We start from the raw sequence: 22,311 nt of genomic DNA, 5'->3' as shown, positions 1-22,311 counted from the left end.
AGATTTACTGTTGTATGTTATTAAAGTAAATTAAATTGGTGTTAGTTGAACGTTAGAAATAATGTTCTGGGATTAAGAAAACTTTCCTGGCTAAACCAGAAACAAACCATAAAAAAATAACGTTCTGGGAACCAAAAATTGTTAGCTGGGATACTTTTAGTAAGTGTATTTATAGTGTATAACTTTTACAAAAGTACGTGCTTATATTTAGTGCATTCAGGTGTACTTTGCGCTAACCCTCAGAGTGAAGCGGAAGTAGAGCCGTGGCGAGGTGAAAGGTAATACTTCCGGAAACACTCGAGCAGCGGCTAGGCTAGCAGAAGAAGCTAACCGTGTTTGTGTGGCCGTGGGTCTGTTATTGCAGGAGTAAACCCGATCGGTCGCTCGCAGGGCTCACGGGTATGATCACTGAAGGGGAACGGGTGTGAACCGGGCAGGAATGCGCGCGGAGACGCGGTGAAGGGACCCGGAAGCGGCGGAGGCTTTTGTTCGACCCGAGGATAATAAACACTTCAGCTCCAGCATCGAGCTAACGAGTCCCGGGGCTTGTGTTCGTGTTCTCCCGCAGCATCTGGAGGAAAGCCTTCAGAGATGAGGAGCTGACGGGGACAGACGCCTGAAGATCGCCTCGTCGATGTAAACACGGTCTGATGATGCGCGTGGCGTAGCGGTGTGTGTGTGTGTGTGTGTGTGTGTGTGTGTGTATCCGATGATGTCTCAGCTCGGTGAGTTCGTGGCTCCTCCGGAGTGTCCGGTGTTCGAGCCCAGCTGGCAGGACTTCAGCGACCCGTTCGGGTTCATCCACAAGATCCGAGACATCGCCGAGAACACGGGCATCTGCAAGATCAGACCCCCGACGGTAACCATAATCACACAATAATAACACAATACACAATAATAACACATCAGATCAGACACACAGTACTGTATCACCGCCGAGAACACAGGCATTGTAGAGGGTTGACATTCAATACTGTAAACATAAACACTATAATAACAGATCAGAAACTCAATACTGTAAACATAAACACTATAATAACAGATCAGAAGCTCAATACTGTAAACATAAACACTATAATAACAGATCAGAAACTCAATACTGTAAACATAAACACTATAATAACAGATCAGAAACTCAATACTGTAAACATAAACACTATAATAACAGATCAGAAGCTCAATACTGTAAACATAAACACTATAATAACAGATCAGAAACTCAATACTGTAAACATAAACACTATAATAACAGATCAGAAACTCAATACTATAAACATAAACACTATAATAACAGATCAGAAGCTCAATACTGTAAACATAAACACTATAATAACAGATCTGAAACTCAATACTGTAAACATAAACACTATAATAACAGATCAGAAACTCATTACTGTAAACATAAACACTATAATAACAGATCAGAAACTCAATACTGTAAACATAAACACTAATAACAGATCAGAAACTCATTACTGTAAACATAAACACTATAATAACATCAGAAACTCAATACTGTAAACATAAACACTATAATAACAGATCAGAAGCTCAATACTGTAAACATAAACACTATAATAACAGATCAGAAACTCAATACTGTAAACATAAACACTATAATAACAGATCAGAAACTCAATACTGTAAACATAAACACTATAATAACAGATCAGAAACTCAATACTGTAAACATAAACACTAATAACAGATCAGAAACTCATTACTGTAAACAAACACTATAATAACAGATCAGAAACTCATTACTGTAAACATAAACACTATAATAACAGATCAGAAACTCAATACTGTAAACATAAACACTATAATAACAGATCAGAAACTCAATACTGTAAACATAAACACTAATAACAGATCAGAAACTCATTACTGTAAACAAACACTATAATAACAGATCAGAAACTCATTACTGTAAACATAAACACTATAATAACAGATCAGAAACTCATTACTGTAAACATAAACACTATAATAACAGATCAGAAACTCATTACTGTAAACATAAACACTATAATAACAGATCAGAAACTCAATACTGTAAACATAAACACTAATAACAGATCAGAAACTCATTACTGTAAACAAACACTATAATAACAGATCAGAAACTCATTACTGTAAACATAAACACTATAATAACAGATCAGAAACTCAATACTGTAAACATAAACACTATAATAACAGATCAGAAACTCAATACTGTAAACATAAACACTAATAACAGATCAGAAACTCATTACTGTAAACAAACACTATAATAACAGATCAGAAACTCATTACTGTAAACATAAACACTATAATAACAGATCAGAAACTCAATACTGTAAACATAAACACTATAATAACATCAGAAACTCAATACTGTAAACATAAACACTATAATAACAGATCAGAAACTCAATACTGTAAACATAAACACTATAATAACAGATCAGAAACTCAATACTGTAAACATAAACACTATAATAACAGATCAGAAACTCATTACTGTAAACATAAACACTATAATAACAGATCAGAAACTCAATACTGTAAACATAAACACTATAATAACAGATCAGAAACTCATTACTGTAAACATAAACACTATAATAACAGATCAGAAACTCAATACTGTAAACATAAACACTATAATAACAGATCAGAAACTCAATACTGTAAACATAAACACTATAATAACAGATCAGAAACTCAATACTGTAAACATAAACACTAATAACAGATCAGAAACTCAATACTGTAAACATAAACACTATAATAACAGATCAGAAACTCATTACTGTAAACATAAACACTATAATAACAGATCAGAAACTCATTACTGTAAACATAAACACTATAATAACAGATCAGAAACTCAATACTGTAAACATAAACACTATAATAACAGATCAGAAACTCAATACTGTAAACATAAACACTATAATAACAGATCAGAAACTCATTACTGTAAACATAAACACTATAATAACAGATCAGAAACTCAATACTGTAAACATAAACACTATAATAACAGATCAGAAACTCATTACTGTAAACATAAACACTATAATAACAGATCAGAAACTCAATACTGTAAACATAAACACTAATAACAGATCAGAAACTCAATACTGTAAACATAAACACTATAATAACAGATCAGAAACTCAATACTGTAAACATAAACACTATAATAACAGATCAGAAACTCAATACTGTAAACATAAACACTATAATAACAGATCAGAAACTCAATACTGTAAACATAAACACTATAATAACAGATCAGAAACTCAATACTGTAAACATAAACACTATAATAACATCAGAAGCTCAATACTGTAAACATAAACACTATAATAACAGATCAGAAACTCATTACTGTAAACATAAACACTATAATAACAGATCAGAAACTCATTACTGTAAACATAAACACTATAATAACAGATCAGAAACTCAATACTGTAAACATAAACACTAATAACAGATCAGAAACTCAATACTGTAAACATAAACACTATAATAACAGATCAGAAACTCAATACTGTAAACATAAACACTATAATAACAGATCAGAAACTCAATACTGTAAACATAAACACTATAATAACAGATCAGAAACTCAATACTGTAAACATAAACACTATAATAATAGATCAGAAACTCAATACTGTAAACATAAACACTAATAACAGATCAGAAACTCATTACTGTAAACAAACACTATAATAACAGATCAGAAACTCAATACTGTAAACATAAACACTATAATAACAGATCAGAAACTCAATACTGTAAACATAAACACTAATAACAGATCAGAAACTCATTACTGTAAACAAACACTATAATAACAGATCAGAAACTCATTACTGTAAACATAAACACTATAATAACAGATCAGAAACTCATTACTGTAAACAAACACTATAATAACAGATCAGAAACTCATTACTGTAAACATAAACACTATAATAACAGATCAGAAACTCAATACTGTAAACATAAACACTATAATAACAGATCAGAAACTCAATACTGTAAACATAAACACTATAATAACAGATCAGAAACTCAATACTGTAAACATAAACACTATAATAACAGATCAGAAACTCAATACTGTAAACATAAACACTAATAACAGATCAGAAACTCAATACTGTAAACATAAACACTATAATAACAGATCAGAAACTCAATACTGTAAACATAAACACTATAATAACAGATCAGAAACTCAATACTGTAAACATAAACACTATAATAACAGATCAGAAACTCATTACTGTAAACATAAACACTATAATAACAGATCAGAAACTCAATACTGTAAACATAAACACTATAATAACAGATCAGAAACTCAATACTGTAAACATAAACACTATAATAACAGATCAGAAACTCAATACTGTAAACATAAACACTATAATAACAGATCAGAAACTCAATACTGTAAACACAAACACTATAATAACAGATCAGAAACTCAATACTGTAAACATAAACACTAATAACAGATCAGAAACTCATTACTGTAAACAAACACTATAATAACAGATCAGAAACTCATTACTGTAAACATAAACACTATAATAACAGATCAGAAACTCAATACTGTAAACATAAACACTATAATAACAGATCAGAAACTCAATACTGTAAACATAAACACTATAATAACAGATCAGAAACTCATTACTGTAAACATAAACACTATAATAACAGATCAGAAACTCAATACTGTAAACATAAACACTATAATAACAGATCAGAAACTCATTACTGTAAACATAAACACTATAATAACAGATCAGAAACTCATTACTGTAAACATAAACACTATAATAACAGATCAGAAACTCATTACTGTAAACATAAACACTATAATAACAGATCAGAAACTCAATACTGTAAACATAAACACTAATAACAGATCAGAAACTCAATACTGTAAACATAAACACTATAATAACAGATCAGAAACTCAATACTGTAAACATAAACACTATAATAACAGATCAGAAACTCAATACTGTAAACATAAACACTATAACAGATCAGAAACTCAATACTGTAAACATAAACACTATAATAATAGATCAGAAACTCAATACTGTAAACATAAACACTAATAACAGATCAGAAACTCATTACTGTAAACAAACACTATAATAACAGATCAGAAACTCAATACTGTAAACATAAACACTATAATAACAGATCAGAAACTCAATACTGTAAACATAAACACTATAATAACAGATCAGAAACTCAATACTGTAAACATAAACACTATAATAACAGATCAGAAACTCAATACTGTAAACATAAACACTAATAACAGATCAGAAACTCATTACTGTAAACAAACACTATAATAACAGATCAGAAACTCATTACTGTAAACATAAACACTATAATAACAGATCAGAAACTCATTACTGTAAACAAACACTATAATAACAGATCAGAAACTCATTACTGTAAACATAAACACTATAATAACAGATCAGAAACTCAATACTGTAAACATAAACACTATAATAACAGATCAGAAACTCAATACTGTAAACATAAACACTATAATAACAGATCAGAAACTCAATACTGTAAACATAAACACTATAATAACAGATCAGAAACTCAATACTGTAAACATAAACACTAATAACAGATCAGAAACTCAATACTGTAAACATAAACACTATAATAACAGATCAGAAACTCAATACTGTAAACATAAACACTATAATAACAGATCAGAAACTCAATACTGTAAACATAAACACTATAATAACAGATCAGAAACTCATTACTGTAAACATAAACACTATAATAACAGATCAGAAACTCAATACTGTAAACATAAACACTATAATAACAGATCAGAAACTCAATACTGTAAACACAAACACTATAATAACAGATCAGAAACTCAATACTGTAAACACAAACACTATAATAACAGATCAGAAACTCAATACTGTAAACATAAACACTATAATAACAGATCAGAAACTCAATACTGTAAACAAACACTATAATAACAGATCAGAAACTCAATACTGTAAACATAAACACTAATAACAGATCAGAAACTCATTACTGTAAACAAACACTATAATAACAGATCAGAAACTCATTACTGTAAACATAAACACTATAATAACAGATCAGAAACTCAATACTGTAAACATAAACACTATAATAACAGATCAGAAACTCAATACTGTAAACATAAACACTAATAACAGATCAGAAACTCATTACTGTAAACAAACACTATAATAACAGATCAGAAACTCATTACTGTAAACATAAACACTATAATAACAGATCAGAAACTCATTACTGTAAACATAAACACTATAATAACAGATCAGAAACTCATTACTGTAAACATAAACACTATAATAACAGATCAGAAACTCAATACTGTAAACATAAACACTAATAACAGATCAGAAACTCATTACTGTAAACAAACACTATAATAACAGATCAGAAACTCATTACTGTAAACATAAACACTATAATAACAGATCAGAAACTCAATACTGTAAACATAAACACTATAATAACAGATCAGAAACTCAATACTGTAAACATAAACACTAATAACAGATCAGAAACTCATTACTGTAAACAAACACTATAATAACAGATCAGAAACTCATTACTGTAAACATAAACACTATAATAACAGATCAGAAACTCAATACTGTAAACATAAACACTATAATAACAGATCAGAAACTCAATACTGTAAACATAAACACTATAATAACAGATCAGAAACTCAATACTGTAAACATAAACACTATAATAACAGATCAGAAACTCAATACTGTAAACATAAACACTAATAACAGATCAGAAACTCATTACTGTAAACAAACACTATAATAACAGATCAGAAACTCAATACTGTAAACATAAACACTATAATAACAGATCAGAAACTCAATACTGTAAACATAAACACTAATAACAGATCAGAAACTCATTACTGTAAACAAACACTATAATAACAGATCAGAAACTCATTACTGTAAACATAAACACTATAATAACAGATCAGAAACTCATTACTGTAAACATAAACACTATAATAACAGATCAGAAACTCATTACTGTAAACAAACACTATAATAACAGATCAGAAACTCATTACTGTAAACATAAACACTATAATAACAGATCAGAAACTCAATACTGTAAACATAAACACTATAATAACAGATCAGAAACTCAATACTGTAAACATAAACACTATAATAACAGATCAGAAACTCAATACTGTAAACATAAACACTAATAACAGATCAGAAACTCAATACTGTAAACATAAACACTATAATAACAGATCAGAAACTCAATACTGTAAACATAAACACTATAATAACAGATCAGAAACTCAATACTGTAAACATAAACACTATAATAACAGATCAGAAACTCATTACTGTAAACATAAACACTATAATAACAGATCAGAAACTCAATACTGTAAACATAAACACTATAATAACAGATCAGAAACTCAATACTGTAAACATAAACACTATAATAACAGATCAGAAACTCAATACTGTAAACATAAACACTAATAACAGATCAGAAACTCAATACTGTAAACAAACACTATAATAACAGATCAGAAGCTCAATACTGTAAACAAACACTATAATAACAGATCAGAAACTCAATACTGTAAACATAAACACTATAATAACAGATCAGAAACTCAATACTGTAAACACAAACACTATAATAACAGATCAGAAACTCAATACTGTAAACATAAACACTATAATAACAGATCAGAAACTCAATACTGTAAACAAACACTATAATAACAGATCAGAAACTCAATACTGTAAACATAAACACTATAATAACAGATCAGAAACTCAATACTGTAAACATAAACACTATAATAACATCAGAAGCTCATTACTGTAAACATAAACACTAATAACAGATCAGAAACTCAATACTGTAAACATAAACACTAATAACAGATCAGAAACTCAATACTGTAAACATAAACACTAATAACAGATCAGAAACTCAATACTGTAAACATAAACACTATAATAACAGATCAGAAACTCAATACTGTAAACATAAACACTATAATAACAGATCAGAAGCTCATTACTGTAAACATAAACACTATAATAACAGATCAGAAACTCAATACTGTAAACATAAACACTATAATAACAGATCAGAAACTCAATACTGTAAACATAAACACTATAATAACAGATCAGAAACTCAATACTGTAAACACAAACACTATAATAACAGATCAGAAACTCAATACTGTAAACATAAACACTATAATAACAGATCAGAAACTCAATACTGTAAACAAACACTATAATAACAGATCAGAAACTCAATACTGTAAACATAAAGACTAATAATATCAGATCAGAAGCTCAATACTGTAAACATAAACACTATAATAACAGATCAGAAACTCAATACTGTAAACAAACACTATAATAACAGATCAGAAACTCAATACTGTAAACATAAACACTATAATAACATCAGAAACTCAATACTGTAAACATAAACACTATAATAACATCAGAAACTCAATACTGTAAACATAAACACTATAATAACAGATCAGAAACTCAATACTGTAAACATAAACACTATAATAACATCAGAAACTCAATACTGTAAACATAAAGACTAATTATATCAGATCAGAAACTCAATACTGTAAACATAAACACTATAATAACAGATCAGAAACTCAATACTGTAAACATAAACACTATAATAACAGATCAGAAACTCAATACTGTAAACATAAAGACTAATAATATCAGATCAGAAACTCAATACTGTAAACATAAACACTATAATAACATCAGAAACTCAATACTGTAAACATAAACACTATAATAACAGATCAGAAACTCAATACTGTAAACATAAACACTATAATAACAGATCAGAAACTCAATACTGTAAACATAAACACTATAATATCAGATCAGAAGCTCAATACTGTAAACATAAACACTATAATAACAGATCAGAAGCTCAATACTGTAAACATAAACACTATAATAACAGATCAGAAACTCAATACTGTAAACATAAACACTATAATAACAGATCAGAAACTCAATACTGTAAACATAAACACTAATAACAGATCAGAAACTCATTACTGTAAACAAACACTATAATAACAGATCAGAAACTCATTACTGTAAACATAAACACTATAATAACAGATCAGAAACTCAATACTGTAAACATAAACACTATAATAACAGATCAGAAACTCAATACTGTAAACATAAACACTAATAACAGATCAGAAACTCATTACTGTAAACAAACACTATAATAACAGATCAGAAACTCATTACTGTAAACATAAACACTATAATAACAGATCAGAAACTCATTACTGTAAACATAAACACTATAATAACAGATCAGAAACTCATTACTGTAAACATAAACACTATAATAACAGATCAGAAACTCAATACTGTAAACATAAACACTAATAACAGATCAGAAACTCATTACTGTAAACAAACACTATAATAACAGATCAGAAACTCATTACTGTAAACATAAACACTATAATAACAGATCAGAAACTCAATACTGTAAACATAAACACTATAATAACAGATCAGAAACTCAATACTGTAAACATAAACACTAATAACAGATCAGAAACTCATTACTGTAAACAAACACTATAATAACAGATCAGAAACTCATTACTGTAAACATAAACACTATAATAACAGATCAGAAACTCAATACTGTAAACATAAACACTATAATAACAGATCAGAAACTCAATACTGTAAACATAAACACTATAATAACAGATCAGAAACTCAATACTGTAAACATAAACACTATAATAACAGATCAGAAACTCAATACTGTAAACATAAACACTAATAACAGATCAGAAACTCATTACTGTAAACAAACACTATAATAACAGATCAGAAACTCAATACTGTAAACATAAACACTATAATAACAGATCAGAAACTCAATACTGTAAACATAAACACTAATAACAGATCAGAAACTCATTACTGTAAACAAACACTATAATAACAGATCAGAAACTCATTACTGTAAACATAAACACTATAATAACAGATCAGAAACTCAATACTGTAAACATAAACACTATAATAACAGATCAGAAACTCAATACTGTAAACATAAACACTAATAACAGATCAGAAACTCAATACTGTAAACAAACACTATAATAACAGATCAGAAGCTCAATACTGTAAACATAAACACTAATAACAGATCAGAAACTCAATACTGTAAACATAAACACTAATAACAGATCAGAAACTCATTACTGTAAACATAAACACTATAATAACAGATCAGAAACTCAATACTGTAAACAAACACTATAATAACAGATCAGAAACTCAATACTGTAAACATAAACACTATAATAACAGATCAGAAACTCAATACTGTAAACATAAACACTATAATAACAGATCAGAAACTCAATACTGTAAACATAAACACTATAATAACAGATCAGAAACTCAATACTGTAAACATAAACACTATAATAACAGATCAGAAACTCAATACTGTAAACATAAACACTATAATAACAGATCAGAAACTCAATACTGTAAACATAAACACTATAATAACAGATCAGAAACTCAATACTGTAAACATAAACACTATAATAACAGATCAGAAACTCAATACTGTAAACATAAACACTATAATAACAGATCAGAAACTCAATACTGTAAACATAAACACTATAATAACAGATCAGAAACTCATTACTGTAAACATAAACACTATAATAACAGATCAGAAACTCAATACTGTAAACATAAACACTATAATAACAGATCAGAAACTCAATACTGTAAACATAAACACTATAATAACAGATCAGAAACTCAATACTGTAAACATAAACACTAATAACAGATCAGAAACTCAATACTGTAAACAAACACTATAATAACAGATCAGAAGCTCAATACTGTAAACAAACACTATAATAACAGATCAGAAACTCAATACTGTAAACATAAACACTATAATAACAGATCAGAAACTCAATACTGTAAACACAAACACTATAATAACAGATCAGAAACTCAATACTGTAAACATAAACACTATAATAACAGATCAGAAGCTCATTACTGTAAACATAAACACTATAATAACAGATCAGAAACTCAATACTGTAAACAAACACTATAATAACAGATCAGAAACTCAATACTGTAAACATAAACACTATAATAACAGATCAGAAACTCAATACTGTAAACATAAACACTATAATAACAGATCAGAAACTCATTACTGTAAACATAAACACTATAATAACAGATCAGAAACTCAATACTGTAAACACAAACACTATAATAACAGATCAGAAACTCAATACTGTAAACATAAACACTATAATAACAGATCAGAAACTCAATACTGTAAACAAACACTATAATAACAGATCAGAAACTCAATACTGTAAACATAAAGACTAATAATATCAGATCAGAAGCTCAATACTGTAAACATAAACACTATAATAACAGATCAGAAACTCAATACTGTAAACAAACACTATAATAACAGATCAGAAACTCAATACTGTAAACATAAACACTATAATAACAGATCAGAAGCTCAATACTGTAAACATAAACACTATAATAACAGATCAGAAACTCAATACTGTAAACATAAAGACTAATAATATCAGATCAGAAGCTCAATACTGTAAACATAAACACTATAATAACAGATCAGAAACTCAATACTGTAAACAAACACTATAATAACAGATCAGAAACTCAATACTGTAAACATAAACACTATAATAACATCAGAAACTCAATACTGTAAACATAAACACTATAATAACAGATCAGAAACTCAATACTGTAAACATAAACACTATAATAACAGATCAGAAGCTCAATACTGTAAACATAAACACTATAATAACATCAGAAACTCAATACTGTAAACATAAACACTATAATAACAGATCAGAAACTCAATACTGTAAACATAAACACTATAATAACAGATCAGAAACTCATTACTGTAAACATAAACACTATAATAACAGATCAGAAACTCAATACTGTAAACATAAAGACTAATAATATCAGATCAGAAACTCAATACTGTAAACATAAACACTATAATAACATCAGAAACTCAATACTGTAAACATAAACACTATAATAACAGATCAGAAACTCAATACTGTAAACATAAACACTATAATAACAGATCAGAAACTCAATACTGTAAACATAAAGACTAATAATATCAGATCAGAAACTCAATACTGTAAACATAAACACTATAATAACATCAGAAACTCAATACTGTAAACATAAACACTATAATAACAGATCAGAAACTCAATACTGTAAACATAAACACTATAATAACAGATCAGAAACTCAATACTGTAAACATAAACACTATAATATCAGATCAGAAGCTCAATACTGTAAACATAAACACTATAATAACATCAGAAACTCAATACTGTAAACATAAACACTATAATAACAGATCAGAAGCTCAATACTGTAAACATAAACACTATAATAACAGATCAGAAACTCAATACTGTAAACATAAACACTATAATAACAGATCAGAAACTCAATACTGTAAACATAAACACTATAATAACAGATCAGAAACTCAATACTGTAAACATAAACATTATAATAACAGATCAGAAACTCAATACTGTAAACATAAACATTATAATAACAGATCAGAAACTGGTTAAGTGAGTTCTAAGTTGTTGTTTTTTTAAATTAAATTATAAAACAATGAATTGTAAGTTTTCTATTAGTTTCACTGTTTTAGATCTTTCCTGTGGTATCGCTTCAGTATCGGCATCGAGGTATTTTAGTCTGGTATGGTGTTGAAGTCATCATTTTGGTATTGTGACAACAGTAATCTGACCTCAATAACTCATCAGACACTCAGTACTACTCATCATACTGTAAATATAAACACTAGCGGGACACCTCACGAAAACTAACCATGGTTCCATGATAGAGCAGAAACTCAGTGACGAACACATGTTCACAGCATCACTAGCGCACACACACATCTGTGTTTACATCATCATGATAGAGCAGTGTGTGTCAGAAACTCAGTGACGAACACATGTTCACAGCATCACTAGCGCACACACACATCTGTGTTTACATCATCATGATAGAGCAGTGTGTGTCAGAAACTCAGTGACGAACACATGTTCACAGCATCACTAGCGCACACACACATCTGTGTTTACATCATCATGATAGAGCAGTGTGTGTCAGAAACTCAGTGACGAACACATGTTCACAGCATCACTAGCGCACACACACATCTGTGTTTATATCGCAACTGTACACTTCTGTGATGATCGAGGTCCCGAGGATGTTTAACTCGAGGTCTGGACTCTTTAGATGAGTAACGGTGCCGCTCTGCTGTGTGTGTGATGCTGATGCTGATGCTGGTTCTGGTTCTGGTTCTGGTGAGTGCGGTGACCGTGTGTGTGTTGTGTGTGTTTCAGGGCTGGCAGCCTCCCTTCGCCTGTGACGTGCGCAGCTTCCGCTTCACTCCACGCATCCAGCGGCTCAATGAGCTGGAGGTCAGTCTCATCATCTCACCGTGAGTGTGTGTGTGTGTGTGTGTGTGTGTTCCTCACCTGCTGTCCTGCCCTCAGGCCCTCACCAGAGTCAAGCTCAACTTCCTGGACCAGATCTCCAAGTTCTGGGAGCTTCAGGGCTGCAAGCTGCGCTTTCCTCACGTGGAGAGAAGAGTGCTGGACCTGTACCTGCTGAGCAAGGTGTGTGTGAATGCTGGACCTGTACCTGCTGAGCAAGGTGTGTGTGTGTGTGTGAATGCTTATATACTCTGCTGTGTGTGTCTAGCTTGTGTCAGCAGAAGGAGGCTTCGAGGTGGTGTGTAAGGAGAAGCGCTGGTCCAGGATCAGCAGTCGGATGGGTTTTCCGGCCGGGAAAGGTGTGGGATCGTTGCTGCGCTCTCACTTCGAGCGGATCCTGTATCCTTATGAGGTCTTCCAGTCCGGAGCATCTCTGACGGTGAGTGCGACTCCTCCACGAGACGAGTGTGTGCCTCGCTCCACTGCTGAATGTGTGTGTGTGTGTGTGTGTAGAGCGTCGTCCACAGGCTTTACCCAGAAGCCTCTGACGCTGAGGATGAAGGGATAGGAGGAACAGAGGAAGAGGCCGTAGAGGAGGAAGAAGAGAAGGAGAGACGGCCGGAGCGACGCTCCCCTCGACGGCTGAAAGACGAGGTGTGTGAGATGCTGTAGGAGTGTCTGAGTGTGTGTGTGTAATGCTGTAGGAGTGTCTGAGTGTGTGTGACGCTGTAGGAGTGTCTGAGTGTGTGTGACGCTGTAGGAGTGTCTGAGTGTGTGTGATTCTGTAGGAGTGTCTGAGTGTGTGTGTGATGCTGTAGGAGTGTCTGAGTGTGTGTGTGTAATGCTGTAGGAGTGTCTGAGTGTGTGTGACGCTGTAGGAGTGTCTGAGTGTGTGTGGCGCTGTAGGAGTGTCTGAGTGTGTGTGATTCTGTAGGAGTGTCTGAGTGTGTGTGTGATGCTGTAGGAGTGTCTGAGTGTGTGTGTGATGCTGTAGGAGTGTCTGAGTGTGTGTGACGCTGTAGGAGTGTCTGAGTGTGTGTGATTCTGTAGGAGTGTCTGAGTGTGTGTGATGCTGTAGGAGTGTCTGTGTGTGTGTGTGATGCTGTAGGAGGGTCTGAGTGTGTGTGACGCTGTAGGAGTGTCTGAGTCTGTGTGACGCTGTAGGAGTGTCTGAGTGTGTGTGTGATGCTTTAGGAGTGTCTGAGTGTGTGTGACGCTGTAGGAGTGTCTGAGCGTGTGTGATGCTGTAGGAGTGTGTGAGTGTGTGTGATTCTGTAGGAGTGTCTGAGTGTGTGTGATGCTGTAGGAGTGTTTGAGTGTGTGTGATGCTGTAGGAGTGTTTGAGTGTGTGTGTGATTCTGTAGGAGTGTCTGACTGTGTGTGATGCTGTAGGAGTGTTTGAGTGTGTGTGTGACGCTGTAGGAGTGTCTGAGTGTGTGTGATGCTGTAGGAGTATCTGAGTGTGTGTGACGCTGTAGGAGTGTCTGAGCGTGTGTGATTCTGTAGGAGTGTCTGAGTGTGTGTGTGATGCTGTAGGAGTGTTTGAGTGTGTGTGTGACGCTGTAGGAGTATCTGAGTGTGTGTGATGCTGTAGGAGTGTCTGAGTGTGTGTGATTCTGTAGGAGTGTCTGAGTGTGTGTGATGCTGTGGGAGGGTCTGAGTGTGTGTGATGCTGTAGGAGTGTTTGAGTGTGTGTGTGACGCTGTAGGAGGATCTGAGTGTGTGTGATGCTGTAGGAGTGTCTGAGTGTGTGTGTGTGATGCTGTAGGAGTGTCTGAGTGTGTGTGATGCTGTAGGAGTGTCTGAGTGTGTGTGATGCTGTAGGAGTGTCTGAGTGTGTGTGTGATGCTGTAGGAGTATCTGAGTGTGTGACACTGTAGGAGTGTCTGAGTGTGTGTGATTCTGTAGGAGTGTCTGAGTGTGTGTGATGCTGTAGGAGTGTTTGAGTGTGTGTGTGACGCTGTAGGAGTGTCTGAGTGTGTGTGTGATGCTGTAGGAGTGTCTGAGTGTGTGTGACGCTGTAGGAGTGTCTGAGTGTGTGTGTGATGCTGTAGGAGTGTCTGAGCGTGTGTGATGCTGTAGGAGTGTGTGAGTGTGTGTGATTCTGTAGGAGTGTCTGAGTGTGTGTGATGCTGTAGGAGTGTTTGAGTGTGTGTGATGCTGTAGGAGTGTTTGAGTGTGTGTGTGATTCTGTAGGAGTGTCTGACTGTGTGTGATGCTGTAGGAGTGTTTGAGTGTGTGTGTGACGCTGTAGGAGTGTCTGAGTGTGTGTGATGCTGTAGGAGTATCTGAGTGTGTGTGACGCTGTAGGAGTGTCTGAGCGTGTGTGATTCTGTAGGAGTGTCTGAGTGTGTGTGTGATGCTGTAGGAGTGTTTGAGTGTGTGTGTGACGCTGTAGGAGTATCTGAGTGTGTGTGATGCTGTAGGAGTGTCTGAGTGTGTGTGATTCTGTAGGAGTGTCTGAGTGTGTGTGATGCTGTGGGAGGGTCTGAGTGTGTGTGATGCTGTAGGAGTGTTTGAGTGTGTGTGTGACGCTGTAGGAGGATCTGAGTGTGTGTGATGCTGTAGGAGTGTCTGAGTGTGTGTGTGTGATGCTGTAGGAGTGTCTGAGTGTGTGTGATGCTGTAGGAGTGTCTGAGTGTGTGTGATGCTGTAGGAGTGTCTGAGTGTGTGTGTGATGCTGTAGGAGTATCTGAGTGTGTGACACTGTAGGAGTGTCTGAGTGTGTGTGATTCTGTAGGAGTGTCTGAGTGTGTGTGATGCTGTAGGAGTGTTTGAGTGTGTGTGTGACGCTGTAGGAGTGTCTGAGTGTGTGTGTGATGCTGTAGGAGTGTCTGAGTGTGTGTGACGCTGTAGGAGTGTCTGAGTGTGTGTGTGATGCTGTAGGAGTGTCTGAGTGTGTGTGTGATGCTGAAGGAGTGTCTGAGTGTGTGTGATGCTGTAGGAGTGTCTGAGTGTGTGATGCTGTAGGAGTGTTTGAGTGTGTGTGTGTGACGCTGTAGGAGTGTCTGAGTGTGTGTGATGCTGTAGGAGTGTGAGTGTGTGTGTGATGCTGTAGGAGTATCTGAGTGTGTGTGATTCTGTAGGAGTGTCTGAGTGTGTGTGATGCTGTAGGAGTGTCTGAGTGTGTGTGATTCTGTAGGAGTGTCTGAGTGTGTGTGATTCTGTAGGAGTGTCTGAGTGTGTGTGACGCTGTAGGAGTGTCTGAGTGTGTGTGATGCTGTAGGAGTGTCTGAGTGTGTGTGATGCTGTAGGAGTGTCTGAGTGTGTGTGTAATGCTGTAGGAGTGTCTGAGTGTGTGTGATGCTGTAGGAGTGTCTGAGTGTGTGTGACGCTGTAGGAGTGTCTGAGTGTGTGTGTGATGCTGTAGGAGTGTCAGAGTGTGTGACGCTGTAGGAGTGTCTGAGTGTGTGTGATTCTGTAGGAGTGTCTGAGTGTGTGTGATGCTGTAGGAGTGTCTGAGTGTGTGTGATGCTGTAGGAGTGTCTGAGTGTGTGTGATGCTGTTGGAGGGTCTGAGTGTGTGTGTGTGATGCTGTAGGAGTGTCTGTGTGTGTGACGCTGTAGGAGTGTCTGAGTGTGTGTGTGTGACGCTGTAGGAGGGTCTGAGTGTGCGTGATGCTGTATAAGTGTGAGAGTGTGTGTGATTCTGTAGGAGTGTCTGAGTGTGTGTGTGACGCTGTAGGAGTATCTGAGTGTGTGTGTGATGCTGTAGGAGTGTCTGAGTGTGTGTGACGCTGTAGGAGTGTGTGATTCTGTGACCCAGGAAAATGGGTTAACTCATGTGTCATACTGTGCTTGTGTGAATGCTGGTGTGACATCAGATCTGACCTCTGACCCTTGTGTTGTGTCTCAGAGGGAAAACACAGAGCCCAAAGCCATACAGGTGTTCGGCGGGTGCCTGGACATCATGGCATCGGGTGAGTCTTTCATCGGCTCGTTATCACAGAGAGACATCAGTGTTGGTCAAGCGTGTACAGACTGTGTGTGTGTGTGTGTGTGTGTGTGTGTCCAGATGACGACGGCTTCCTCAGGAAACAGAAGCACATGAAGGCTCAGGCATTCGCTTTTAAAATGCGTCCACGCAAGGAGGTGCTGGAGGTCAACTATGTGAGTATGAGTTATGATGCATTGGATATAGTTTATTAGCTGTATGGTGTAGTCTTGTTCAGCAGCAGCAGTGCTTTAAGAGGAGTGAGTGTGCTACTGATGTGACGTCTGACTCATTTCCACAGATGGGTCTTTCAGACTACTTGTTTCAATGCACAGTGATATTTATATAAGGGATGATGTAGAACGAGGCAGTTGTTATAGCGTATACACCCCCGACAAGCTGAACGGGACCCCAACGCGAAGCGGAGCTTGAAGGGCTTGTATTCGCTATGACAACCGCCTCGCTCTACATTATCCCGCTTATTACATGGCTACCTACCAAATACATTAATAATTTGACACAGAATATTGATTTAAAAAAGGAGTTTATTGATTTAAAAATGATTGTATTGCTTCCGCTAAAGAAAATAGTCCGTTCTGCGTCCATAGCAATGCTATTCATGGCTGTTTTTCATGGCAATGGTGTGTTATACTTCGCAGCGGTCTGTTATCAAGAAATAACACACCGCATTCTACATTGGAATTCAGCCAAGCCATTGCTGAGTCAAAACATGCTGATAAATCCATATGTGGCGCTTTTTGCTGGCTGTCATGTTTGTCTGAAGCATCTGCTGAATAGATGACTGTGAGTGTAATAGTGGATCCTCTTGAAAGCAGCAGCGCTTTCTCTCCTGTGTGTGTGTGTGCAGATCGACCTCTACATGTGCATGGCGTGTGGGCGGGGCGATGAGGAGGACCGCCTCCTGCTGTGTGACGGCTGTGACGACAGCTACCACACCTTCTGCCTGATCCCGCCGCTGCAGGACGTGCCCAAAGGAGACTGGCGCTGCCCCAAGTGTGTGGCGGAGGTACTGCACACACACACACACACACACACACACCGTGATGATGATGATGCTGATGATGTGCTCACACACACACAGGAGTGCAGCAAGCCTCGGGAGGCGTTCGGCTTCGAGCAGGCCGTGCGCGAGTACACACTCCAGAGCTTCGGCGAGATGGCCGACCACTTCAAGTCCGACTACTTCAACATGCCCGTTCACGTAAGAGTCGCACCTGCAGGCTTCCCAGGCTCCACAGCGGGCTCAGACTCAGTGTGTGTGTGTGTGTGTGTGTGTCAGATGGTGCCGACGGAGCTGGTGGAGAAGGAGTTCTGGCGTCTGGTCAGCAGCATCGAGGAGGACGTGATCGTGGAGTATGGCGCTGACATCAGCTCCAAGGACGTGGGCAGCGGATTCCCGGTGCGGGACGGCAAGAGGAAGCTCATCGGCGACGAGGACGTAAGGCTCAATGTTCTCATTATCCTTTTACTTTATTACCGTTAAACATCACAGGTGTTTGTGATTGTGTTTATGTACAATATAACAATAATATTGATCTCCTGCACTGACACCATTAAATGAGAATGAGCTGGACGATGACATCACGCTTTTTTTTTCGAGAGCGGCTGTATATATAAATGAACTGAATTAATAATTTTACAGCAGAAATGACCCATCACTGAACGCTTCATGTTACTTGCGTAACCCTGGTTCTCTGAAGAGGGAGCTCGAGCTGTGTTGCTGTGGGATCGCCCCTGCGTGATTGCGTCATGAAGCTCGTGTGATGTCAGTCCAGTGGGCCTTCATGAGGAAATGACATGGTCTTGACGACCCACTTGCTCATCCTCTGCTTAGATGCCTTTTCTAGGTGACCCGAAACAGACAACGAGTTGAAACCTCTTCAGTAGGCTCAAAGGAAGCCAAAGCCAGGCCTTCAAGTACGACGACCACATCCCAAACTGGGCTCTTGTGCGTAGTGCAGGCCTCAGCCTCAGAGTGCCACGAAGAAAACAACTAATTAGAGGACCTCTCCCTAATTATGCTCCACCCAGAGGAGTGTGGTGAGCAGATGTAGCCGCCTCACACACCTTTGAGTTAGAAGGAGGTAATCCAGCAGAGAAACGGTCCTGCAGTAAATCCTGCCCCCTCCAATAGGGGCAATAGACTCCTGATGGGAATCTCCATCGGAGAGCCGTCGAGAAGGGACACCAGGTCCGAGAGCTACAGTCGGGCCTGCCAGAACAGGGCTATTGGTAACACACAGGAGCTGAGCTGGGTACATGAGGGAGAACCCCACGGGACCGTGAGTTGTCTCTGAAGATGCACATAGGTCGACTTGCGCTTGACCGAGTTTCTCCCACAGGAGCTTGACCGCCTCGGGGTGAAGTCTCCATTCCCCGGGCCTCAGCCCCTGTCTCAACCGGATATCCGCTCCCTGCTTTTGATGCCCAGGGATATATACTGCCCTGAGAGACAGCCATTTCCCTTGGGCCCATGGGAGAATCTGATGAGCCAGTCTGTATAAGTGACGTGACGTCAGATCCCCCCCCGATGGTTGATTTAAGAGATCACCGATGTGCTGTTCTGTGCGGACAAGCACATGATGGCCCCTCAGGTCAGTCTCGGGGACCATAGATTGGCGAGGAACAAACTTCTGCTTGTCTCTTCGCCTCCTGAAACCTTTTTTCCTACGTTTGCGTAATTTTCTTATTGTGCATTTGACTGATTTCTTCACTTTGAGGAATACTGTGCCTCTTCATGTGTTGCGTATATGAATGTGTTGCGCAGGAATATGCGAACTCGGGCTGGAACCTGAACAACCTGCCGGTGCTGGAGCAGTCGGTGCTGACGCACATCAGCGGAGACATCAGCGGCATGAAGCTGCCCTGGCTGTACGTGGGCATGTGCTTCTCCTCCTTCTGCTGGCACATCGAGGACCACTGGAGCTACTCCATCAACTTCCTGCACTGGTGAGTGTGTGTGTGTGTGTGTGTGTGTGTGTGTGTGGGCACATCGAGGACCACTGGAGCTACTCCATCAACTTCCTGCACTGGTGAGTGTGTGTGTGTGTGTGTGTGTGTGTGGGCACATCGAGGACCACTGGAGCTACTCCATCAACTTCCTGCACTGGTGAGTGTGTGTGTGTGTGTGTGTGTGTGTGTGTGTGGGCACATCGAGGACCACTGGAGCTACTCCATCAACTTCCTGCACTGGTGAGTGTGTGTGTGTGTGTGTGTGTGTGTGGGCACATCGAGGACCACTGGAGCTACTCCATCAACTTCCTGCACTGGTGAGTGTGTGTGTGTGTGTGTGTGTGTGTGTGTGTGGGCACATCGAGGACCACTGGAGCTACTCCATCAACTTCCTGCACTGGTGAGTGTGTGTGTGTGTGTGTGTGTGTGTGGGCACATCGAGGACCACTGGAGCTACTCCATCAACTTCCTGCACTGGTGAGTGTGTGTGTGTGTGTGTGTGTGTGTGTGTGTGGGCACATCGAGGACCACTGGAGCTACTCCATCAACTTCCTGCACTGGTGAGTGTGTGTGTGTGTGTGTGTGTGTGTGGGCACATCGAGGACCACTGGAGCTACTCCATCAACTTCCTGCACTGGTGAGTGTGTGTGTGTGTGTGTGTGTGTGTGTGTGTGGGCACATCGAGGACCACTGGAGCTACTCCATCAACTTCCTGCACTGGTGAGTGTGTGTGTGTGTGTGTGTGTGTGTGGGCACATCGAGGACCACTGGAGCTACTCCATCAACTTCCTGCACTGGTGAGTGTGTGTGTGTGTGTGTGTGTGTGTGTGTGTGGGCACATCGAGGACCACTGGAGCTACTCCATCAACTTCCTGCACTGGTGAGTGTGTGTGTGTGTGTGTGTGTGTGTGTGGGCACATCGAGGACCACTGGAGCTACTCCATCAACTTCCTGCACTGGTGAGTGTGTGTGTGTGTGTGTGTGTGGGCACATCGAGGACCACTGGAGCTACTCCATCAACTTCCTGCACTGGTGAGTGTGTGTGTGTGTGTGTGTGTGTGTGGGCACATCGAGGACCACTGGAGCTACTCCATCAACTTCCTGCACTGGTGAGTGTGTGTGTGTGTGTGTGTGTGTGTGTGTGTGGGCACATCGAGGACCACTGGAGCTACTCCATCAACTTCCTGCACTGGTGAGTGTGTGTGTGTGTGTGTGTGTGTGTGGGCACATCGAGGACCACTGGAGCTACTCCATCAACTTCCTGCACTGGTGAGTGTGTGTGTGTGTGTGTGTGTGTGTGGGCACATCGAGGACCACTGGAGCTACTCCATCAACTTCCTGCACTGGTGAGTGTGTGTGTGTGTGTGTGTGTGTGTGTGTGTGGGCACATCGAGGACCACTGGAGCTACTCCATCAACTTCCTGCACTGGTGAGTGTGTGTGTGTGTGTGTGTGTGTGTGGGCACATCGAGGACCACTGGAGCTACTCCATCAACTTCCTGCACTGGTGAGTGTGTGTGTGTGTGTGTGTGTGTGTGTGTGTGGGCACATCGAGGACCACTGGAGCTACTCCATCAACTTCCTGCACTGGTGAGTGTGTGTGTGTGTGTGTGTGTGTGTGTGGGCACATCGAGGACCACTGGAGCTACTCCATCAACTTCCTGCACTGGTGAGTGT

The 22,311-nt window shown here is 37.9% G+C and overlaps 1 protein-coding gene across 1 annotated transcript in view; it reads left to right on the top strand.

Annotated features, from left to right (window-relative positions):
* The first annotated feature begins 295 nt into the window (after nucleotides 1-295).
* Nucleotides 296-22,311, top strand: part of kdm5a (lysine demethylase 5A) — a 42,863-nt gene continuing 20,847 nt past the window's right edge. The window contains exons 1-11 of the mRNA XM_084139090.1: nucleotides 296-859; nucleotides 13,637-13,714; nucleotides 13,790-13,912; nucleotides 13,998-14,168; nucleotides 14,243-14,383; nucleotides 17,585-17,648; nucleotides 17,744-17,838; nucleotides 18,531-18,689; nucleotides 18,765-18,884; nucleotides 18,963-19,121; nucleotides 20,451-20,632. Coding sequence (XP_083995216.1) covers nucleotides 710-859; nucleotides 13,637-13,714; nucleotides 13,790-13,912; nucleotides 13,998-14,168; nucleotides 14,243-14,383; nucleotides 17,585-17,648; nucleotides 17,744-17,838; nucleotides 18,531-18,689; nucleotides 18,765-18,884; nucleotides 18,963-19,121; nucleotides 20,451-20,632 — 1,442 coding nt within the window. The 5' untranslated portion in view covers nucleotides 296-709. The remainder of the gene's footprint in view (nucleotides 860-13,636; nucleotides 13,715-13,789; nucleotides 13,913-13,997; nucleotides 14,169-14,242; nucleotides 14,384-17,584; nucleotides 17,649-17,743; nucleotides 17,839-18,530; nucleotides 18,690-18,764; nucleotides 18,885-18,962; nucleotides 19,122-20,450; nucleotides 20,633-22,311) is intronic.

This window comes from Abramis brama (genome assembly GCF_963993115.1).
Source record: "Abramis brama genome assembly, contig: SCAFFOLD_94, whole genome shotgun sequence".
Lineage (NCBI taxonomy): Eukaryota > Metazoa > Chordata > Actinopteri > Cypriniformes > Leuciscidae > Abramis > Abramis brama.
The sequence above is the reverse complement of the archived record's forward strand: the minus strand, read 5'-3'. Positions and strand labels throughout refer to the sequence as shown.